Source organism: Tamandua tetradactyla, chromosome 24, assembly GCF_023851605.1.
Source record: "Tamandua tetradactyla isolate mTamTet1 chromosome 24, mTamTet1.pri, whole genome shotgun sequence".
In the NCBI taxonomy this organism is placed as follows: Eukaryota; Metazoa; Chordata; class Mammalia; order Pilosa; family Myrmecophagidae; genus Tamandua; species Tamandua tetradactyla.
Genome location: NC_135350.1, coordinates 45,394,768 through 45,419,178, shown reverse-complemented (window position 1 = coordinate 45,419,178; position 24,411 = coordinate 45,394,768). Strand labels below are relative to the sequence as shown.

General features: G+C 38.3%; 2 protein-coding genes and 1 pseudogene across 4 annotated transcripts in view; 2 read left to right on the top strand and 1 right to left on the bottom strand.

Moving 5' to 3' along the window:
• The window catches only part of ENOPH1 (enolase-phosphatase 1), a 156,292-nt gene extending 140,400 nt beyond the window's left edge, over positions 1 to 15,892 (top strand). The window contains exon 6 of the mRNA XM_077143025.1: positions 15,807 to 15,892. Within this exon, the coding sequence (XP_076999140.1) occupies positions 15,807 to 15,877 (71 nt within the window). The 3' untranslated portion in view covers positions 15,878 to 15,892. The remainder of the gene's footprint in view (positions 1 to 15,806) is intronic.
• Positions 814 to 2,522, top strand: LOC143667952 (derlin-2-like; annotated as a pseudogene).
• Positions 8,824 to 24,411, bottom strand: part of TMEM150C (transmembrane protein 150C) — a 108,129-nt gene continuing 92,541 nt past the window's right edge. For 2 of the 3 annotated variants that reach the window (XM_077143022.1, XM_077143023.1), the window contains exons 6-8: positions 18,458 to 18,585; positions 15,123 to 15,300; positions 8,825 to 11,935 (exon numbers count right to left, since the gene is read on the bottom strand). In XM_077143022.1, coding sequence (XP_076999137.1) covers positions 11,727 to 11,935; positions 15,123 to 15,300; positions 18,458 to 18,585 — 515 coding nt within the window. In that variant the 3' untranslated portion in view covers positions 8,825 to 11,726. Of the gene's footprint in view, positions 11,936 to 15,122; positions 15,301 to 18,457; positions 18,586 to 24,411 lie in introns of all 3 variants that reach the window. The other variant, XM_077143021.1, reaches the window with a different exon arrangement.

Sequence of the window (24,411 nt, the reverse complement as noted above, 5' to 3'; positions counted from 1 at the left end):
CCCAGGACAAAGGCAGCAGTAGAACTTAAAAATGTTAAGCTTCCTCAGAGCTGTGGGGGATGGCTGAAGGTCTGCATTTGCTGTGGAGGTCAAGAAAGCACAGCCTTAGAGCGATGGAGGAAGTGCCTGGTACCCTTCTTGGCTTATTCCTCATTCCCTCTCCAGGGCAGTTTGGAGTTCATCTGCACCCCCTTTGTGAGTCCTGACCTTGTCCCAGATGGTAAAAACTAACTTGGGAAACTCCTCTCCAGTGTGTCCCCCTTCCAGAATTTGCCCTCAAGGCAAAAGCAATTTGAGACAAAGAAAGCAGTGTAAAAAACAATTGAGGCAGAGAAACTGGGGCAAAGGCTTACCTGCTTTAAATCCAGCTATGGAATAGCCCCAGGAGGAGAATTTCTGTCTCCTGGGAAATAGAGAGGGCAGTCAACCTCCTGTAAACAGGGGAACTCCTAAGCAATTACCAACCACAGCCCAGGTCAAGACACAGGCCCAAAAAAGACAGGAAGGATCCTGCACGCTGCCTTCACCATGGGGAAACCTTCCTAATAGAAGAGCTAAAGTTAAAGAAAACCTCTGTCTTATCACCAGCTGGTTACAAAACCAAGAAAATGACATACCAGGGAATAAATCCCAGAGGCAACATTTTAAAAGATTAATATTTACAGTGTGCAACAAAAGATTGCAAGACAAAGAAACAGGAAATGAAGAGGCTAAAAATCCAGATAACGTCAATGAAGAACAGACTGTCGACATAACAGACAAAGACTTTAAAAACATGATCTTCGGTGGCGGCGGGAGGGGGGCGGTGGGGGCAGGTGGCCATGGGAAAGATGGTGTACCAGAGACTCTGTCTGGAGTGCTTGCAGATCCCACCAGTCAGCCATGCCTACACCATTGCTTGCATCCTCAGCACTCCTGCTGTGCAATTGGAATTGATCACACCTTTTTAGTGGTACTTCAACCCTGAATTAATCTGTAAACACTTAGTTTTTTATTCTTTGGGCCAGTTGGATTAAATTTTTTACTTAATATGATTTTTCTACATTGTTACTGTCGAATACTGGAAGAAGGCTCTTTCCGAGTCAGTTAGCAGATTTTGTGTTTATGTTCCTTTTTGGTGGGTTCTTAATGACCATATCCTTCAACAAATAGAATAAAAGCAGGAAAATGTTAAAGACAGATAAAAGTAGACTTCCAATTTTAGCTTCAGGGTACTACCATTTATTTTACAGCATATTTTATGTGACAACTTTTCAAACCTAGAGGTGGGAAAGGATACTTTTCTACTGTGAACAAGTTAAAGAACCTTTCATCCAGTAATGACAATAATGCTTGTCTACATGTGGATCCGAAGTAAGCCACACATCCGCATGAACTACTTTGGCCTTCTCAACTTCCAAGCCCCTTTCTGCCCTGGGTGCTCATGGGCTTTTCCCTGATATTGGGGAACTCAATCATTGTGGACTTCTTGGGTATTGCATTCGGACACGTGTATTTTTGCTTGGAAGATGTGTTTCCCAATCAGCCTGATGGAATAAGAATTCTGAAAACACTGTCTATTTTGAAGGCTATTTTTGGTACAGTAAATGAGGATCTAAATTACAATCTACCACCTGAAGAGCAGCCAGGAGGCTTCACCTGGGGTGAAGGCCAGCATCTCGGAGGCTAAAGCAGCAGTGACAATAACGAAACTGGGAAGGCTCCAGCTAAATACCATTGGGATTCTTTCATCCTTTGTGTTGCAAAAGTGTGGATGCTTTTGATAGCTTTACAGATTTTAATTCCAGAAGCACTTTGTGAAATAGTACACTGATTGATCCAAAAGATATTTCCAGAAGTTTTCCAGCAGTTCCTCACTACACTGGTATTGATAGTGTCATCTTTTTGAGCCAAAAACTGGAGAAACGAATATCCTGCCACTTCTAACTTACAAGTACATGAATACCTAAGATACATGGTATGAGGCAGGGTTTTTCTTCCTCTTCTTCTTTGATAGGCAAAGTCATGGCATAAGTGGGAGTTTCATAGAGGACAAAATAAAACCAAATTCCATCTCTTTCTCAAATAAAAACAATCTTCAATGTGCTCAAGGAGTTGAAAGAAAACAGAGAAAGAACTAAGGGATATCAAAAAAACAATAATTGAGCAATATGAGAATCTTAATGTAGTAGTTAGATACAGCTGTCAACTTGGCCAGATGATGATGCCCAGTTGTTCTGCTGCTGTGGACTTAATCAGCCTGTGAGGTTCATCTATGACTGATTACATCAGAGGTGGCTAAGGGAAATGCCTTCCACAATGAGTGAGACTTAATAGGAGAGGTCAGAAAAGGAGCTCAGCACAGCCCAGCACAATGTAGCTCAGAGCTCAGAGTTGGCTCAGACATGGCAGAAAGGAAACATCCTGGGGAAAGCTGTTTGAACCTAGAAGCCAGGTGAGAAGCTCAGCAGACATCACAGTATGCCTTCACAAATTAGTAAATTTGTAACTAAATAAATCCCTTTTATAAAAGCCTATCCATCTCAGGTGAATTGCATATTAAAACACTTAGTAAAAAAAAGAAGTTTTAAAAAGCACCCAAACAGAACTACTGGTGTTGAAGACCACAATAAGAGAAATGAAAAATTCCCAGAAGAATGTGCTGGTTTGTAATTATTATGTACTCCAGAAAAGCCAAGTTTTAATCCTGACCCAATCTTGGGGGGGGGGGCAGCCATTACTTCTAACCCTGATTCAATATTATAGGGCAGACCTCCCCCTCTCTACATGGTACATGACTCCCAGGGGTGTGGATCTTTCTGGCAACGTGGGACAGAAATCCTAGAATGAGCTGAGACTCAGCATCAAGGGACTGAGAAACCCCTAGAATGAGCTGACACTCAGCATCAAGGGATTGAGAAAATCTTCTTGACTAAAAGGGGGAAGAGCAAAATGAGACAAAATAAAGTGTCAATGGCAGAGAGATTCCAAACAGAGCCGAGAGGTTATCCTGGAGGTTATTCTTACACATTAAATAGATATCACCTTGTTAGTCAAAATGTAATGGAGAGGCTGGAGGGAACTGCCTGAAAATGTAGGGCTGTGTTCCAGTAGCCATGTTTCTTGAGGATGATTGTATGATGATATAGCTTTCACAATGTGACTGTATGATTGTGAAAACCTTGTGTCTGATGCTCCTTTTATCTACCTTATCAACGGACGAGTAAAACATATGGAATAAAAATAAATAATAGGGGGAACAAATGTTAAAATAAATTTAGTAGATTGAAATCCTAGTGATCAGTGAAAGGGAAGGGTAAGGGGTATGGTATGTATGAATTTTTTTCTGTTGTCTTTTTCTTTTTCTGAATTGATGCAAATGTTCTAAGAAATGATCATGATGATGCATATGCAACTATGTGATGATATTGTGAATTACTGATTATATATGTAGAACAGAATGATCAAAAGTTAAGAATGTTTGTGTTTGTTGTTATATTTGGATGGTAATTAATATTTTAAAATGTCACCTTATGTGTGAGACTAAAGCAAAAAATGTTTGTTTCAAAATTTATATTTTGACTAGAGCATTTCCTAATATAACTTATGTAGATAGTTTGATTGAATGTCCTATGTACTTGGAATCTCAGGTAGGACATGAGATTTTGTTGGTTTGTCCAGAGTGATGCCCCGATGAATCCCAGAGTGATTTGATCAGTGAATGGAAAAGTATTTGCAAGCCCCCTTCGTGGAATGGTGAGAGCGGGGAGAAATTCAACTTCCCCAATCGAATTCTTGATATTCTCACAAGCAGTGTGGACAACCAAAGCTACAGGCTGAACCCCCAGTCTTGGGGTTTGTTCATATGAAACTTAACCCCACAAAGGATAGGTCAAGTCTACTTAAAATTTAGGCCTAAGAGTCACCCCTACCATTTCAACAAAATAGGAGAACATATGGAATAAAAATAATAGGGGGAACAAATGTTAAAATAAATTTAGTTTGAAATGCTAGTGGTAAATGAAAGCGAGGGGTAAGGGGTATGGTATGTATAACTTTTTTTTCTCTGTTATCATTTTATTTCTTTTTCTGTTGCCTTTTATTTCTTTTTCTAAATCAATGCAAATGTTCTAAGAAATGATGAATATGCAACTATGTGATGATATTAAGAATTACTGATTATATATGTAGAATGGAATGATATCTTATTGTTTTGTTTGTTGTTAATTTTTTTAATTAATAAAAAAAGTTAAGAATGTTTGTGTTTGTTGTTATATATTTTTTAAAAATTAGAAAATTAATAATAATATTACAGGGCAGAAATATTTGATTAGATTATCTCAACAGAGATGTGATACACCCAATTTTGGGTGTGGCTTTTTAATTAGATGGTGATGTGACTCCCCCATTCCAGGTGGGTCTTGATTAGTTTACTAGAGTCCTTTCTTTAAAAGGGGAAACATTTTGGAGAAATCTCAGATGCAGATGCTTGGAAAGGTTTGGCGTGCCAACAGAGTGAGCAGATGCCTAGACATGGGCAGAGAGAGATGTTGCAAGAGAGACTTCCCATGAGATGCTAAGCAACCCAGAATTCAGAATTGTGTCCTGTAGGAGCTAAGTGAAGGCCCACAGATGCTTAGAGAAGAAGCCACAGGAAACAGGCTGAAAGCTATGGTGTGTAGGAGCGAGGAATAAGCAAATGCCAGCCACGAGCCTTCCCAGCTGACAGAGGTGTTTCAGATGATACCAGTCTTTCTTGAGTGAAAGTAACCTCTTGTTGGCGCCTTAATTTGGATATTTTCTCAGCCTTATAACTGTAAATTTGTAACTTACTAAATTCCCTTATAAGAGCTATTGCATTTCTGGTATATTGCATTCCAGCAGCTTAATGAACAAAGGGTTTCAACAACAGATTGGGAGCTGATGGAAGAAAGCTCGGCAACAGTTGATGTGAGTTAGGCTGAAGAACAGAAAGAAAAATAAATTATAAAAAGCAAAAATAGCCCAAGAGATCCCTAGGATATCATCAAGCAAACCAGTATTTGCATTATGGAAGCTTCAGAAGGAAAAGAAAGAAAGGGGCAGAAGGACTATCCAAAGAAATAAAGACAAAAAACTTCAAATTTAGTAAAAGATGGGAATATGCACATCTAAGAAGCCCAGAAAACAATAAACAGGATAAACATAAAGAAAAACACACCCTGTAACATAGTGATCAAATGGCTGAACACAAAGTACAAGGAGAGAGTTCTGAAAGCACAAAAGAAAACAACATGTTTTCTACAAGGGAGTCCCAATAAGGGTGAGTGCCAATTTCTCATCAGAAACCATGGAGGCCAAAGGCAATGGATTGAAATACTTAAAGTGCTGAAAGAACAAGTGCCAACCAAGCCTTTTATAGCCAGTAAGAATTTCCTTCTAGAATGAGGGAGATATCAAGACATTCCCTGATTAACAAAAGCTGAGGGAGTTCATCACCAATAGACCTATCCTACATGCAATGCTAAAGGGAGTTCTATAGAGTGAAAAGAAAGGACACTAGACAGTAGTTCAAAGTGGCATAAAGAAATAAAGACCTCCAGTAAAGGTAACCATCTGGATAATTATAAATGCCACTATTATTATATTGTATTGTTTGGTGTGTAACTCCATTTCTTACTTACTTACAGCACTTACAGGTGCTAAAAAGCAAATGCATAAAAAATGGCAAATGTATGTTTTGGACACACAACGTACAAAGAAGGCAGTTAATATGGTACAACACAAAAAATCAAATAAAGATAAAAGACATTAATGGCAGAATTGAGGGACAAAAAGGGTTTGAGCCTTACAAAGGCTAAATAGCAAAATGGCAGAAGAAGATCTTGAACATTACCCTCATAGCAAAGCCGCAGGAAAAGCAAATTACAGACAAATCTCTTTAATGAATATAGATGCAAAAATCTTGACAAAATACTAGCAAACTAGATCCAAAGCCCATTAAAAGAATTATACATTACAATCAAGTGGGATTTATCCCTGGTTTGCAAGGATTATTTAGCATAAGAAAATCAATTAATGTAATATACCACATTAACAGAATGAGGGGAAAAAAAACATACAATTATCTCAATTGATGTGAAAAGGCATGACAAAATTAAGCAGGCTTTCTTAATAAAAATACTTAGAACACCAGGAATAGAAGGAAACTTTCTCGACATTTTAAAGGGAATAGTTGAAAAACCCACAGCTAGCATCCTACTCGTGGTGAAAAACTAAAAACTTTCACTTTAAGATCAGGAACAAGACAAGGATGCCCACTGTTACCAACAGGAACCACTGTTATCCAACATCGTACTGGAAGTTCTTGCTAGTGCATTTAGGCAAGAAAAAGAAATAAAAGCCATCCAAATTGGAAAGGAAGAAGTAAAACTTGCTCAATTTGCAGATGACATGATTCTGTATTAAAAAAATCTTGAAACATCCACAACAAACATTCTAGACCTAATGATGGAATTCAGCAAAGTGGTGGGCTACAAAATCAACACCCTAAAATCAGTAGTGTTTTTATATACTAACAATGAACAACTGGAAGAAGAAATCAAGACAAAAAATTCCATTTACAAAAGCAACTAAAATAGGTGGTGCAATGGCGGCTCAGTGGCAGAATTCTCGCCTGCCATGCCACAGACCTGGTTTGACTCCAGGACCATGCCCATGCCAGAAAAAGAAAGCAACTAAAAGAATTAAATATCTAGGATAAATTCTAACCAAGAATGTAAAGGATTTGTACACAGAAAACTACAAAACGTTGCTAAAAGAAATTAAAGAAGACCTAAATAAATGGAAGAGCATTCTGTGTTCATGGATTGGAAAACTAATTATCATTAATATGTTAATCCTACCGAAAGCAATTTATAGATTTAATGCAATTTCAGTAAAAATTCCAACAACCTTTGCAGAAATGAAAAAGCCAATAATCAAATTTATGTGGAAGGATGTGGTGCCCTGAATAGCCAAAGCTATTCATCTATACAAAGAAGAATAGATGAATAAATGGAGGACCCAGATTTCCTGATCTTAAAGCTTAATAAAAAGCCACAGTAATCAAAACAGCATGGTACTGGCACAAGGACGGACATACAGACCAATGGAATTTGAGAACTCAGAAATTAACCCTCACATTTATGGCCAACTGATTTTTGACAAGGGGCCAAGGTTACTTAATTGGGAAAGAATAATCTTTTCAACAAATGGTGCTGCAAAAACTGAATCTCCATTTGTAAAAGAATGAAAGAGGACCACTACTTCACACCATTTAAAAAATCAACTTAAAACACCTGTCAGCTGGGAAGGCATATGGCTGGCATCTGTTGGTCCCTTACTCCTGGGCTCTGTTGCTTTCAGCCCGTTTCCCATGGGGGTTCGTCACTTGGCTTCTGTGGACCTTCATTTAGTTCCTCCAGGACACAACTCTGGATTCTGGCTTGTTTAGCATCTCATGGGAAGGCACATGGCAACATCTGCTGGGCTCTCCCCATCTAGGCATCTGCCCTCTCTGTTAACATTCCAAGCATCTCCAAACATCTGTGTCTCTGTCAACTCTGAAGCAACCTTCTCCAAGATTCTGCATCTGCATTTCCAAATGTCTGTCTGTGTTTGCATTTGAGGTTTCTCAAAAATGTATCCCCATTTAAAAGACTCTATTAAACTAATCATTCAGGGTGGGGTCACATCTCCATCTAATCAAAAGGCCAAATTCAAAATTGGATGTGCCAAATCTCTGTGGAGATGGTCTAATCAAAAGTTTCTGCCCTACAGTATTGAATCAGGATTAAAAGAAATGGCTGGCCCCACAAAACTGGAACAAGATTAAAATGTGTCTTTCCTGGGATACATTATAGTTTCAAACTGGCACAGGACCTCATCAAAATGAAAAACTTTTGCACCCCAAAGGACTTTATCATGAAAGTAAACCACCAAACTATACAATGGGAGGAAATATTTGGAAGCCATATATATGATAAGGGTTTAATATCCAGAATATATGAAGAAATCCTTCAATCCAGCAACAAAAAGATGAACAACCCAATTTAAAAATGGGCAAAAGATTTGAATAGCCACTTCTCCAAAGAAAATATACTAATGGCCAAAAAGCACACGAAAAGATGCTCAACATCATTAGCCATTAGGAAATGCATATCAAAAGCATGAAACTGGTAAACTGTTAAAAGCAGGAAAATGACAAGTGTTGGAATGGATGTGGAGAAATAGGACCACTCATTCACTGCTCTAGCAATGTAAAATGGTGCAGCTGCTGTGGGAGACAGTGTGGTGGCTCCTCGGAAAGTTAAATATATAGTTACCACATCACCCAAACAATTGCACTTCTAGGTATACCTCAAATAACTGAAAGAAGGGAGTTGAACAGAGATGTTTGCACACTGATGTTCACAGGAACACTATTCACAATTGCCAAGACATGCAAGCAACTCACATGCCCATCAACCAATGAATGAATAAAACAAAACATTGGCAATTGAATATTATTGTCATAAAAAGGAATGCAGTTGTGATATGAGACAACATAGATGAACCTTAAAGACATCATGTTAAGTGAAGTAAGCCAGAAACCAAAGGATAAATATTTTATGATCTCACTCATATATAAGGAGAATAAGCAAACTCATAGAGTCAAAATCTAGAATATAGGTTACCAGGGGACAGGGAAAAGATAGGGAATAGGGAATTAAGGCTTAAATTGTACAGTTTCTATTTGGGATGATGGAAAGGAGAAGTTTTGGTAATGGATTTGGGTGGTGGTAGTACAACATGGTGAATGTAGTCATTGGTACCAAATTATTTATTTGAATGTGGTTAATAGGGAAATTTTTAGGTTGCACATATGGTACTAGAATAAAAATCATAGAAATAAATCCATGGAACTCACGACACAAACAGTGAACTCTAAGTTAAGACACAGACTGCGGTTAATAGTATAATTATAAAAATGTGCTTTAATCAATTACAACTAATGTACCACCCTAATGCAAGATGTTAAAAATAGAATGGTATATAGGAATACTGTATTTTATGCATGATTGTTCTGTAAACTCACAATTTCTCTATTAACAAAATAAATAAAAGTTCCAACTCTTAAAAAAACAAAACAAAAATACAACCTCCAAAACCAGCCTACCCTGCCTGATACAGAGCCCAGGGACAAAAATAAAATAAAAAGTTGTATTCCAGTCTTCATTTATAACAAGATTATCACAAACTTTGGAACATGAAAGTTTTATTTTTCTGTGCCAGGATCAACAGAAACCCAAACAATAACACATCATGAAACTTTACCTTCCTGTTCATTTTCCATTAAATCTTAAGTTGTCAAATCTTTAAAATATTTACTTGGCTTGAAAAATAGTTCTATCCAAACCAGGAGAGTAACTTTTCTTCTTCAAGAGCCTGAGATGAACTACCAAAAAGCTAGTTTAGTGTGTTCCAGATTTTGGTCTCTGAGTCATCTGCATTAGGTCTTCCTGGGGTGCTTATTAGAAATGCCATTCCCTGGTCTCGGGCTCCTATTTGAATGCTGTGCTTTTAATTTCTAGGAGATTCTGCAATCCTGATCTTGATTTATATGTTATTAATGTAACATTTCCAACATAATTCTATGACTGCGCTAAACATATTTCACTATTAGAGGAGAAACAGCATAAGAGACAAGGAAATCACAATTCTGCATAAAAGAATTTTATTTAGTGGTCAGATCCCAATGATGTTGGTCGTTGCTTAACTCTGCTAAAATGTTCTAAGAAAGTGTACAAGTACATCACCAAAAGCTGTTTAATTTGGATTGTGTACAGTAAAAGAAAATTTCATAAATCCTTGTTCTTTTATATTTTTAAAATATAAAAATAAAAAAAACAAAAGCAGTATTCAAAAATAATAAATGTCACCTTGGACTATTTACAGTTAGTTGCCTTTTTAATAGGAGAAGGCTCTCTGCTTTTTAATTTTCCTTACATTATACCTATACCTTACAGGTAGTCTCCCTCCCCCATCTGACCCTTATTCATGATTTTTCCTATTCATATCTTTATGAAACAGTCATTTTATATTCTCTTGCTCATCTTTGAATCTTCCTCTGATACTCCATTTTCTCCTCCTAAATTACCTCTAATTCTATTCAACAGACATTTATTGAGCACCTAATGTGTGCCAGGCACCATGATAGGAGCAGGGGATAGATACAAAGATGAAAAGACATAGACCCCCCTCTCAAGAAACTCAGACTTTGGACTGAGCTGAAAAACAATATTGTTCACATTACACTCCACAAGACCCCGGACCCCCATGAAGTAAATTTGGGGATTTCTTGAAACCAAGTGTTTTCATGGCAGGTCCGTCAATTTCCACTCTACGACGCTTGATGTGGAATTCTGCGTTTCTTTTGGAAGCACAGCCTATGAATTTGGAACTGCAGTTTACCGTTTGAATGCAGGGGTCCTGAACTCTTAGCAGGTATGAAACACATGTTGGGCAGGGGGGACCTGCTGCCTCAGTTTGTTTGGGGGGAGGGTAATCTTTCAATAGCCACCTACACATTCCAAGTTTGAAAAGCCTTTAATCCACAAAAAGTACTAAATCTGAACAACAGATTCATTTTAAGGAACTCTCCTATGATTAAGTCCCCCCTGGACTTTCAACAAGATGCTCTAAGACTCCAATCTTTTATAAAAGTCCAGCAGGAGCTCTTTTTATCACCTCCACATGTTCATATTTGTTTGTACCTTCCTGTGAACATTTTCTTAGCCTCAAATACAAAAGCAGCAAATTAAGCCTGTAGATTTTTTTTTTCTTTCATCCTGGTTGAATCCAAAGCAAGCTCAGCTCTTGCATTTGGACTGTATCTTTGTCTGTGAGGCCCAGAGAGACCCATGATAGTTACTTAGAGAAAAAAAAAAGTAAGCTGGAAGGAAACAAAAACTGTATATGGAAACAAAACTAAGCCATCCCCTCACTGCCTCATCTTGTTCCATGCTTGGCAGACCATGTGCCTACAAACATTCACATTTGGAAATATTTCTCAGGCACAATGAATCAAGTCCACATCATGCCAGTGGCTTCACCCTAACAGTGTGTAGCCTACTCCTTTGACTGAATTCACACGGCCTGCTGCTGAACCATGATGAAGTGAGTTTTCATGGGGAGGGGCTGTCCTTGATCCCATCCCTTTCCACAGGCTACACAAAGTTACATTTCAATACGGTTTCCATCCAATTAGATGATACTCCATTCAGGAGTATTGGTGCCAGACTCAGAGCATCCTCACGAGCTGGTTCCAAGCCCTTTGGATCTGAAGGCAACTTCAGGAGTTGGCATTATTCCCATGTTACATTTGGCCTGCCCTTCTTTATGGTAGGGTGAACATGATATCTGAAATACGTGAAGAAAATGAGAAGAGCAAGGAGTATATAGGAGAGGGAGGGGAAGGAGGTGATCATGCACAAAGTTCTTGCTCCATCGTGCATACGTTTTCAGTGTAACAGCGTGTATTTTGATACATAAGGGCTTGTGATTTTTTTGTTAAAGAAATGACTTGCCCTAAAAAGCCCATTTGGCAAATGTGGCCACAAACACGTATGTTGTGTGCGTCTGTGTGAAAAACGTGTCATGAGGTCACGTGTCCAGTCCTGTGAGTGTGTCCTCCCGGCCCCTCCCCACTGTCACACCCACCTCACCAGCAAGGGAACGCTGATGGGTTACACCTGGTCGGTTTGATATTCAGAGGCTTCAGACAGACTTTCTGAGAAGCTTAGGAAATTCTCCTGGGACTCAGAGCAAACAATCTCGTAGCGATAATGCCGGAACTCCACAGCAAAAGTGCCAAAGTAGGACAGGAAGCACATGACCAGTCCCCACTGGATCCTGGCTGCATACATGTGGATGCCTTGGGCCATGAGGATGAAATCTGTGGAGAAGTGGTCAAGGAAAGTAACCCCATTAGCTGCACGAGAGCTGGGCTCGCTTCTGGGCAGACTCATGTGACAGAAAATGTTTTGGTCTCCCCTCCCTCGCAAACTTGGTAGATTGACAGAACTTCCTGAATGCACACATCTGCATGAATAACAATAGAGAACATCATTGAGCTCTTATTTTGTGTCAGACGAGGTTTGAACAGTTTGAATGGATGATGTCACTGAATCCTCACAACTCTAGTATCATCAGTTCATTTACATATAGAGAAACTGAGGCCAAGAAAGTAACTTGCTTGAGGTATTAAGCGGTGGCGCTGGGATTCAAACACATGAACTCCAGTATCCATGTATTCAATCACTGTACTTTACAGCCACCTAATAAACTATATTAACAAGAGAATTACAATCCCAAACGAATTAGTTGACCAGAAATTAAAACTAACTTGTAAAATCAACTGCAAATGGTTGCAGATTCACAGTCATCATTACGTCTGCAGAAATTATTATAAGTATGTCAAATCACTAATTACCTCCATATAAGCTAGGTTTGTCTCTGCACTGCTATTAATAATCCAAGTAGCCCCACTTTTCCTTGTCTAATTGTCACTATTGTCTTTCAAAAAATATTTAGTGGATAAAAGAATGGTAATAGCTCAATAAAAATCCAAGCATTAATGTATAAGCTAGTTTCATTCCTGATATCACATTTAAACTTGTGCCTAAATGAAAATATGCAATTATTAAAAAAAAAAACAAAAAAACAGATGAGACTCCTATGCCTGAATATTTGTAACTTCACCTTGTACATATTCGGGTAGGGTAGGAACTGGGAAGGGGAATTAGTATGCATTGTGAAAGGCCAAGGACTGAATACATTTATTCAAAAAAATCAGAAATATTCCCCTGGAATTAGTTCTAAATTCAGAACTAGACTTAAAATCTTGAAAAATTTTCAGGTGGAAAAAGAGCATGTGAAACCACTTTCAGCCAAACTTTGCTCTCCTGACTAGGCCCAGATCCATTCACTTGAGAAACAAGAAATGCTTCCAGGTATTTAGAAACAATATGGACCAGAACCATTTGGTACAAGCTTGAACCTCAGAAAATTGTAGCCTGTCCATGTTCTTCTGATTGAAGGTGGTTCAAAATACTGTCAAAGCAATATTGACTTACTACTAAGTCAATAAGGAAAGGCATGCTTCAGATCCCATAGTTACAGAGTTTTGAACTTTTTTACTTATATTTTATTCAGTTGCCAGTAAGAAGCCAGTTTTTTTGTTGCTGTTGTTTGTTTTTTTGCTTGAATTTCAAGTTCTTAAATGTTCTCTATCAAATGTGATGGGTAGAACTTCAGATGACCAGAGAAATGATTGAATGGCAGTTCCTGAAGGAAGAAGATATAAAATACCCAAATACTCTGCTAACTAGAGAACATCTCCAAACACTAAATGCAGACATCATAATTTTAAAGCCAACCTTCTCTAAAGCCAGACTGCAAGAGCTGAGCCTGAGTTTAAATCTTGATCCACCATGTATTCTTTGTGTGATCTTGGGAAAATTAACTGTTCTGTGTTTCATAAATCTTACCTGTTAAGTGAGGATTAGAAGAGTTGAACATGTAAAGCACTTCAGATATTGCCTGGCACACAGTAAATGCTCAATAAGCTATAATAGCTTATTATAAGCTATTATATTATATATAATATTATAATATTAAAATAATAGCTATAATTATTTATGGTTGAAGTTAGTTAACTATACAGTCTACCCATCAGGGAACCTTTGTTCCCTTCTCTTCCCATTTCCTGAGAGGGGGCACCTACTGGAGTGAATACTTCTGATTACCCCGCCCCACAGAGAGAGTGAGTGATTGATCTGACTGGTGGGTCCTGAACCGACTGGCTTCCATTGGGCCACACTACCTGTAAATGGGATCCCTGTGATTTATTTTAGACTAGTCTCCCTCTGGGACCTGTGTGGAGATAAGTAGAGTGTTGTATTCTTCTCTGCCTTTCCCCAGTTTCTCTGGTGTTACTAGGTGGATAAACTGAATTCTTGGGGGTGAGATAGTTTGCCAGGAATAAAGGCTGATCCCTTCTTCCCCATCTGGCAATTTGTGTCCATTCTCAAATGGTTCAGATCCTGAGAAGGGCAATAAATAGCACCCAGATACCTCAAAAATACTTGTCTAGAAAACTATACATGCAGTGGTAAGCTATTTCTTGAATTTATTTTCTAGAAAAGCTTAGTAATTTTCCTGCAAAATATATTTGTCCCTTGAAATTCTTTCTGGAGTTAATAAAATTAAATAAAATAGGACCATTAATAAAATCATAGATGAAAAAAGTTTTAGATGGAGAATGTGGTGGTTAGACTCAGTTGTCAACTTGGGCAAGTGAAGGTGCCTTGTTCTGTTGCTGTGGACATGAGTCAATGGCGTGTAAACCTCATCTATTGCTGATTACATCTGCAGTCTGCTAGGAGGTGTGCCTGCTGCAATGAACGATGTTTGACTTAATTGGCTGGTGCTTAAATGAGAGAGCTCAAGGTAGCACAGCCCAAGCAGCTCAGCATGCCTCATCTCAGCACTCACAGCTCAGCCCAGGCCTTTGGCAATGCAGAAAGAAATCACCCTGGGGAAAGTTGTTGGAACCCAGAGACCTGGAGAAAAGGCCAGCAGAGATCACCCTGTGCCTTCCCGCGTAAAAAAGAACCTCAGTTGAAAGTTAGCTGCCTTTCCTCTGAAGAACTAATGAAATAAATCCCCTTTTATTGAAAGTCAATCCGTCTCTGGTGTGTTGCATTCCGGCAGCTAGAAAACTAGAACAAGGAAAAAAAGCTACAGTCTCTTTTGGTTATGGGATACATGTTTTTCTAAAAGGAGAACTTTTTTGTCATTTGTGATAATGAGACACATGACACCATTCCTTCCAATTTTAACTAAAACAAATTTGAAAAGGCAGAACTTGTTTGCTTTTTTTAGTTCTCCATTGTATCTTTGGCATAAAAAATAGGGTTGAAAGTTTTTGTTTTTAAACACATTTTCTTTTGTGTTTTGGCTAAGATTCTGACACAATCTGATAGTATATCCTAACCCACTGGGAAAGCCAATCATCTACATAGACAAGTTTCCTGTGTTTTAATCTCACTGGAAAAGAACTTTTCACATTCAAAGGATACAGAGGACCACACAGAGAGAGATAGATGCTGATAGAATAACCCTCGGAATTCCAATTTTCCGTCCTTCATTCTTGATGTTGACTTTGAGTGTTAACGCAGCCTGGATCCAGCAAGTCAGTGTGCCAAACCCAAAGGTCAAGGAAGTTCCGACATTATGGATTTCTTCATCATTTGTGAGCTATAGGATGAACAGATAATGGTATGTGGAGGCCCATTTAGAAAAGAAGACACAAAAGCCAATGGAGTAGGGGAGGGAGAAAAGATAGGATAAGAGATATCCTAATAATAAAATAACCATTATTAGAAAGATTAGATTCCTTCATTCTCATGTGGCTCCCTGTGTCTGTTCTCAATTGGCTTGAAAACTAAGGGGTAAAAGGAAAAATAAATAGTATACCCAAGCCTCAAAACGAACTGTCTAGAAAAACTATACAGGCAGTAGTAATCTAACCCTTGTATTTATTTTCCAGGAAAGCTTTGTGGGAAAGTAAAATAAAAAAATAGGAGAAAATAAGATGCAGCATCTGGCTATTTATTTACTGACAGGGAATGACCAATTCTAGGTAGGCCAAAATTTTATTGGCGTAAACAACTAACATGGAGGCTGTTCTTTGTTCCTACAAAACTGGCCTATGTAGTATGACCAAGTCAGTGTTAATGAGTTGTTTGCTTGTCTTCCTATAGTAACAGGAAAAACTGCCACCTGTGAGCTTTTGCTGTTATTTGGAGACCCATTAATGGTCAGCAGTATTTGAAGACTCATGATCCAAGCTTTGATCAAGGTAATGGGTTAAACAGGACCCTTTGGATTATTTCAATTGGGGGTTAAGAGATGTAAACTTCCCAAATCATTACTCATGGACACTGAAAAATATATATCATTTAAAACATGTTTTGTAATTGCATATGTATTTCTAATTGTACATATAGGAAGATAAAATATATTGTTGAAGAGTTGGCTTTTAAAATGTGGTGAAAATATATTTTTTTAATTGCCAAGACTTCAGATGTTTTGTTGTCTGACATTGTTATGAATAATGACAGCATCAAACCACTGTTATTTTTCCTTTAAATTTTTTTCTATTGTTTTGAATGTATAATTTTTTTCCTCTTTGGAAAAAGCCACTTTTTCCCCTTATAGCTCAAAAGATGTATTTTCAAAACTTATTTTAAACAATGAGTCCTCTAATCAAATTTAACTTCTAGTAAATTGGTTTTCTGTGCTGTAAACAGTCTATTCATTTATTATTTTTATTAATTTTGCTTAGTTATAAAAATAGATAATACAGTCAAATGGATCAAACTTTAAAAAAATATAAAATAATATAAATAGAAAGTCTGTATTCCATCCCTTATACTAGCATGTATGATTTCTCCACAGGAAACCTATGTTGTTTCATTCCATTCATATAAAACCAAATAGATGTATATTCTTTTCCACCTCCTGTTTTTTTTTTTTCGCATGGGCAGGCACCGGGAATTGAACCCGTGTCTCTGGCATGGCAGGTGAGAACTCTGCCTGCTGAGCCACCATGGTCTGCTCTTTCCACCTCCTTTTATACCAACACAAATGAATTATTCTACCTTGCTTTTTTCATTTTACAATATATCTTGGAGAATTTTCCAGATTAGCATATATGAAATGTCCTCATTGTTTTCCTTATTTACTTATTTATTTATTTACTTTAGTAAGGCCACCCTGGTATTCCATTTTTTACCTATATTTAACCCATGGGTAGACATTTTGATTATTTCTAACTTTTGTTATTCCAGACAATGCTGAAAATATGGGGTGAGAGTTCTCGTTTTTAAGCCCATTTATTTTTCTGTTTTGTCTAAGCTTCTGAGATGATCCATGTCATATGTGGCAAGGATATTTGGAGGTAAGAATTTCCTAGTAGGTCATTAACTGGCACAGGCAGTTAAGTGGGGGAAAGACTAACTGTGGCACAGGCAGGCAAGTGGGAGAAAGACTCTCACCAAAACTTCAGTGAAAAATGCCTGATGCGCTAACACTTTGGAGTTTAATGGGATAAACTCTCAGATATTCTCCTGATAATCCATTGAACCAGGAAGACTCATTCCCTAAGACATCTCCTGACACACGATTGACACTCGATAAGTACTGTTACTTGAATCATTTGACGGGCAATTTACCAATTCCTCTCTTTTAGGTTCCACTTATCACTAGGCAACCAGAAAGTTGCCTTCTTGGAACACAATGGCTAGGATTCCTCTGGAGCCACAGAGGAGTTTTATCTTATGCCTTCAGCTTACTTTAAGAGTCAGGATAAGAAAAAGCCTTAGAAAACCCACTACCATATTTACAGTAAGAATGTTCCCAAATGCTAACTAAATTATTGAGGATCTTGAATGCTTGTAACATCTGGATTTCATTCACTAGACACGGGGAGAGTGATAGAATCAGAATTTGGATGCAAGGAGGACATTACTGGTAACAGTATATAGCATAGGTTGGAGGATGACAGGAAGAGGATGGAGTAAAGGAAATCAGTTAGCAACTACCACAATAGTGTAGAGATCTGCTTGTGGTTTGTTTTTATTTATTTATTTTTTTTACATAAGGAGGCACTGGGAACTGAACCCGGGTCTGCGGCATGGCAGGTGAGAACTCTGCCTGCTGAGCCACTGTGGCCCACCTGGGATCTGCTTGTGTATTTTACAAGTGAAGTCATTCAGTCAAGAGATGAGTTATAATATTAGCAAGGGAAATTATTTTTAAATGTTGGGACCTTGGGTTTCTGAACTATTTTATACAAGTCTTAAGTGTTCTAAAAAATTCTCGGCTTTCTAACTTGATTCACACCTGACCTTGCACATCAGAAATACAAGCTTCCATTCAATAAGGATGCTTGGTGTTTAATTATAAAAAGGCAATGATCCCATTCATTTTCCAGAAAGGTACATTAGGATACAATTTATTAGGAAACAATATATGTAAAGCACTTTGAAATCCTTTGTAGAAAATATATGGCTATTTCCCTAGTTACTTTTCCCAATAGCCATGCTGTATTTCAGATGCATCATTAGCACCCTGACATTTGTAAAGCAAGCATAGAAGGGCAGGCTGAAAGTCTGTTGGAGACCCTGCATTTATCAGGAACCATCATTTGCCTTTTATTTTATTTCAGAATTTTCTAGGCCATCAAGAAACTAATCTGTTTATTTTGTGTGTTTCTTTGTCTATAACCAGGTGTTTTTTTTTTGTATTTTGTTTTTAATGCACGTAGGAGATACCATAGCGTCTATGACAATAAAACAGATGAAGGCCTTACCAGTGAGAGAAGGAGGAAAAAAAAGGCCAAGTGAAGTACCTGAAAATTACCCAGTAACGTCATTCCAAAGGAAGCCAGACACAGCGCCACCAATCCACTAATATTCAACCATGGGTTTAAAACCTTTGGTTTCAGTTGTATGAAGCGCAGAACAGCTACCACTAGAGCTGGAAAGAAAACAAAATGTTAAAATTTAAAAACACTAAATCATACACCAGACTATGTGGCAGAGTTCTAAAACCACAATGTTCAAAATTAAACTTTTCACCAAAGGACATTTTAAGTCCCTGAAATGACATATTTTTTTTTTAATTTTTCCATGCTATGGTTACAATTATTTTATTATGCCAAACCTGAGGGAGGTAGAAAGGAATGGAAACAGTGGTGATATGTTATTTGGTAATACAAGACGATAGAACTGTTAATAGCATTGTTCTCAGACTTCTCAAAAAAGGGTCAGCACAGGACAGACGGGCTTAGGAGAGTACTGCAGAGGCTTGACATACATTACAAATAAGATGGGGATAAAGACAGACGGTGGCACAGAAATCCACTGATCCGATCAGCCTTTAATTTAGATCAGGGTTAGACCAGAAAGGGCAGGAAAATGCAGGGAAGAAGACAAGGTTACCACATCTAGACAAGCCTCCTGGTTCCTAGACCACACGCCATTCCTGGGGAACACGAGGAAGATAAAGGAAAATGTACAAATCCCTTTATGACTGGTATGTGTTTGTGTCAAAGGACAAAGACAGTTAATCCGTATTATAGCAATTAGTTTCAGCAGCTTTTATGAAATCTGTACTTTACCACAGCATTTGGGGGTTTGCTATATACTAAAAGTCACAGCCATTATGTTGAGAAAGCTGAATTCTTCTAAATGATGCTCATTACTCATTTCAAAAAGCCATTCATCCTTTTGAAGCAAATTGTTATCTGAGGATTTGAACAGATAATGAGGGAAGTTACTTAAATTTCAAACCTGGCTTCTAGTAGCAACTTGGGGATGATCCAGACTGAAACCACTAACCTAAGATCACCTTTTATTAATGTGCAGAGATATTTTCATATTTACTCAAAAATCTGGGAAAAGTTGGTCTGAAAATAATGAAAAGTACTTACAATTAGAATTAATTGTATGTAAATATAAGGAAATGCACTTACAACTTCCTAAGACAATTTAATTTTACATTAAGGTTCAGCAGGGAAGAAAATTAGAAATTCAATAATTACCCTATTTATATAGCAATTGAATAGGTAATTATTTGCTAAAGGTATTACCTTGATTACAGGCCATTAGTAGCCATTAAGAAAGAAAACCAATCTATAAATTTGCATTTCCCAAGTATTCTGGATTTCAGGGTGTAGGATTTCAAGTTATGAGTGGACTTCTAGTTCTAAATACCTCTGATCAAAGAGTGGTATACAACTTGATTAATATTTGGATTTTGGAAACAAAAGGGAAAGAAAGCATAATTTATGCAATTTCAAATTATTCAGTCATGTTTTGGCCTTTAGCATATTTATGTTTCAGCTAATAGCCACTATGATCAGAAAATAAATTATACTTGAATTGACAATAATTTCTTCACCTCATAGTCTGAGGGACTTAGGAACTATAGTAGCTCAAAAGTCTGTTAATAATGACAATAACTATCATAGGGTATAAAAAAATAAACTACTTATTACTTTTTGGGATGGGAGTAGGAGGAAGTGGAAAGAGATGTAATTCAACATACAGTACTCCAATACAAAGTTGTCATCAGATGAAGAAGCCACTAGATCAAGATCAGAAACTTCAAATTAGGTGTGGTAGTTAGATTCAGGTGTCAACTTGGCCAGGTGAAGGTGTCTCGTTCAATTGCTGTGGACATGAGCCAATGGCATGTGAACCCCATTTGTTGCTGATTACATCTGCAGTCGGCTAGGAGGCGTGCCTGCTGCCATGAATGACGTTTGAGTCAATTGGCAGGTGCTTAAATGAGAGAGCTCAACGTAGCACAGCCCAAGCAGCTCAGCATACCTCATCTCAGCACTCGCGCAGCTCAGCCCAGGCCTTTGGCAATGCAGAAAGAAATCACCCTGGGGAAAGTTGTTGGAACCCAGAGGCCTGGAGAGAAGGCCAGCAGAGATTGCCCTGTGCCTTCCCACATAAGAAAGAACCTCAGTTGAAAGGTAGCTGCCTTTCCTCTGAAGAACTATATGTTAACTAAATAAATCCCCTTTTATTGAAAGCCAATCCGTCTCTGGTGTGTTGCATTCTGGCAGCTAACAAACTAGAACAATAGGATACTGTGGGACACAGGTGCTAATTAATTGTGTATGGGTATAAATCAGGGCACAATGACAAAACACCAAGACAGTGCATTTAATTTTTTTTTTAAATGACTAATGAAAATTATTTCTCTGGGAACTCTCTGGCTGCCATTTAGTTTGGAGTGATAGGATCATGCTGAAACTTTGGCCTAAGCCATAACCCACTGATGAAGCAGATGCTGAAATGCTCTTCATGTTGGCCCACCCATTCAAATAGTATGTTCCACTCTGCCCAGGGAAAGAGAGTAATAGTATCCTCTTCATTATTCATTTCTCACTAATAAGTCATCTACTGGGCCCAGCATTACTAGTCTTTCCATTTGTAATATGGATGACAAGTAATTTTATATTATGCACAGATGAAGAATTAAGCAGGAAGAAGAAACGTATTTGAAAGCTGGAATTCAGTCTACCACTCCAAACTTCCATAGCTGCATTTCAAACACAGCACTTTACGCTTTTTGCCTATTGACTCCATTATTAATCAGCTCAGATTAGACATTCTTTCCTTTGAAAACAGATTCTAGCTGAATTTTTAAGATGGAGAAACTATAAAGATTCCGGCCTGCCTTAGTTTCTAAGTTGCGAAGACAAATACCATACAATGTGTTGGATTAAAAATAAGAATTTATTGCCTTACAGTTTCAGAGGCTAGAGGACTTGCCATCTTCCTGAAGAATGTGGCTTTCTGGTGCTTGCTTGCTGGCAGTCCTTGGGTTCCTTAGCTTTCGTATCACATGGTGATGTCCTCTCCTTTCTCTTCAGGTCCCCTGGACTTCTGCTTCTTCATATGGTTCTCTTCATAAAGTCTCCAGCAACAGAATTAAAGCCCAACTTCATTCAGCTGAGCCACAACTTAACTAAAAATATCATCTTCAAAAGGTCCAATTTACAATGGGTTCATACCCACAGGAATGGATTCAGGCTAAGCACGTGTTTTGGATACATAATTCAACATGCTACAGGTCTGCCTTTTGGAGTCCCAGAGAAATGTTCTTCTCACACGCAAAGTACATTCATTCCATCACAACATCCCCAAAGTCTTGTAACAATGCTAAGTATAGAGGCTCATCAAAATCAGTTATGGGTGTGGTCTCTACTAGGGCAAAATTCTCCTCTATCTGTGGACCTGTGAAACCTAGAAAACAAGTTTTTGTGCTTCCAAAATACAATGATGGGACAGGTATAGGGCAACATTCCCATTTCAGAGGGAGAGATTGGAAGGAAATAAGGAGTCATGATTTTCGAGCAAGTTCAAAACCCAGCAGGGCAAACTCCATTAGATCTCAAGATCTGAGAGTCATCTGTGAATTGATGCTTCATCATCTGGGCCTGCTGGAGTGGTGGCCCACCCCTTCTAAGCACAGTGGCCATGCTCTCCCAGAACAGTGGGGTGAAGGCTACACCCTCTCTGGGCATCAAGATGGCAGTCAGGCTCTCCATGAATGTCCAGCCCCACCATCTCTAAGCGCGAGGGTAGCAGTATTTTCCCTGAACATTGGGGTGGCAGGCCTGCCTCCTCCAGGTGCCAGGGCAGGTGGCCTGCTTGTTCCAAGAGCCTGGTATCCTTCCCACACATGAGTGGGCTATTTTCTTGGCCCAAGGAGATTTTTTTGGTCCGACCTCTGCTTCCGTGGTTCTGCCCTTGAAGTCATTCCTCCCTCAATTCATCTCTTCTCTGTCCCTTTCAATCCAGAATGGCAGTGGTTCAGCTCACAAAAATTTCACAAAAACTTTGTTGGCTTTGTGTGCAGTTCATGGGGGGGGTGCTCAAGCCATCAGACTAAAGGACTCTCCACACATCCTTTTTGTGTAACTGCATTTCCACTCCTGACTTCCACTGAATTGGGTGACAGGACCCATGTTCAGGTACACCCTATTTAGAGGGTTCCATGAAATTAAACCCTTACATGGAACCAGTTCTCTAGGGACTCACTTCCCAGAAGCTCAGGGAGGTCCCTGATAGAGCTGCTTCTGGCCCTTGTCTTGGAGCACACTATCTAGATAGGCTGAGAATCTTTAAAATCATCAATTACTGATTACTTTGTACTTAAAAATTTAGTTCTAAGCTCATCTCTTTCCTCTCACATTTTACTATAAGCTGTAAGAAGAAACTAGGCTGCATTTTCCACAATTAGCTTGGAAATCTCCTCAGCTAAATATCCAAGTTCACCGCTTACAAGCCTTCCATCTGATGTCAGAACAAAATTTTGCCAACTTCTCTGCACATTACAACAAGGATCACCTTTTCTCCAGGTTCCAATAACACAGTCATCATTTTCATCTAAGACCTCATAAGAAGTAATTGTTTTTGAGTCTTTAAGCATTTATTAAGGGAACTTTCAGAGAGCTGCAGCTACCTCACAACAGACAGCAAGATGGCAAGAAGTTCACTCAAGTGTCTGTACCTACAGCAATTGCTCTTTAGGTTATATAGAGCTGTGGGACAAAGGTAGCTGTCAGAGGCTTGAGTGAACGTTTTAGAAAAATATCTTGGTATGTGTTCAGATATATGTGTGGTACGAGCACAAAGCAAGATGTGTTCAAGGTTGGCAGCATTTAAGGTTACCACAGGTAAAGTTGCATGTCTCTAAGGAATTATGGGGAAGGGCAGAGGTTAAGTCAACCCTTGGTCATGTAGGAGATGCTGTATGTATCATATATACTTTACCCATAAAAGACTTCATGCTTTATGTCTCCTTTGGGACTTGTTTATATTGCCCAATTAGACTTGTAAAATTCTTTCACATTGGTGTAAATAGATGATCTTTCTCCATTCTTTTTTTTCTTTCAATATTAAGAACAGAAACATTAAGAAGGAGGGAGGAGTTCAGAACCATATGTGGAAGCAGTATCTTTGTTGTATTGAGCAGACTTCTAAGGCAGCCCACAAGAGTCCCAGCCCCTGGTGAACACAGGCCTTCTCTCCATTCTTTTTGAACATTCTGTATGTTTTGAGTTTATGATAACATTACACTACTACAAACAATGCTTCTTAGCCTCATCCATGTATCCCCAGGGACACGTGTAATATGCACACCAGGGTGCACACTTAGAAATGGATCTGTGGGGTTTTAGGGTTTGCCCATATACAGCTTTACTAGAAAACATCAAACAGAAACTGCTTGCAGCAATATTCACCTTCAATCAGTAAAAGAGAGCCCCACTTACTCGAAATCCTTTAAATGCTACCCAGAAGTTTTATTTCAGTCTTTAATTTTCACCTGCCAGCAATGATGAGCAGTTTTTCTTTTTTTCCTGCATCATATATTTTTCTGCATATATGCTCTTTTTGCAGATTCAATGTTCTTTTTTTGCCTTTTCTGAGGGGTAAAGTCAAAAGAAACTCCACCTCCAGTCTGTGCAACTTGTTGCCACTCATTTTTTTTTCTTTAAGGCAATTTTATTTAGCTATACCATATATTCACATATCATATAACCATACAAAGTGTTCAATCAGTGCTTGGCAGTAGCATCATATAGATGTGCATTCATCATCACAACCACACCTTAAAAGCTGCACAGTTATTCAGTCATTTGAGTCAAGAATTAAGGCTCAAAAAAATGATCATGGTGATAAATATACAACTATGTGGTGATATTGTGAACCACTGATTGCACCATGTATGGACTGTTTGTATGTTTATATGTTAAGTTTTTACAATAAAAATAATAAT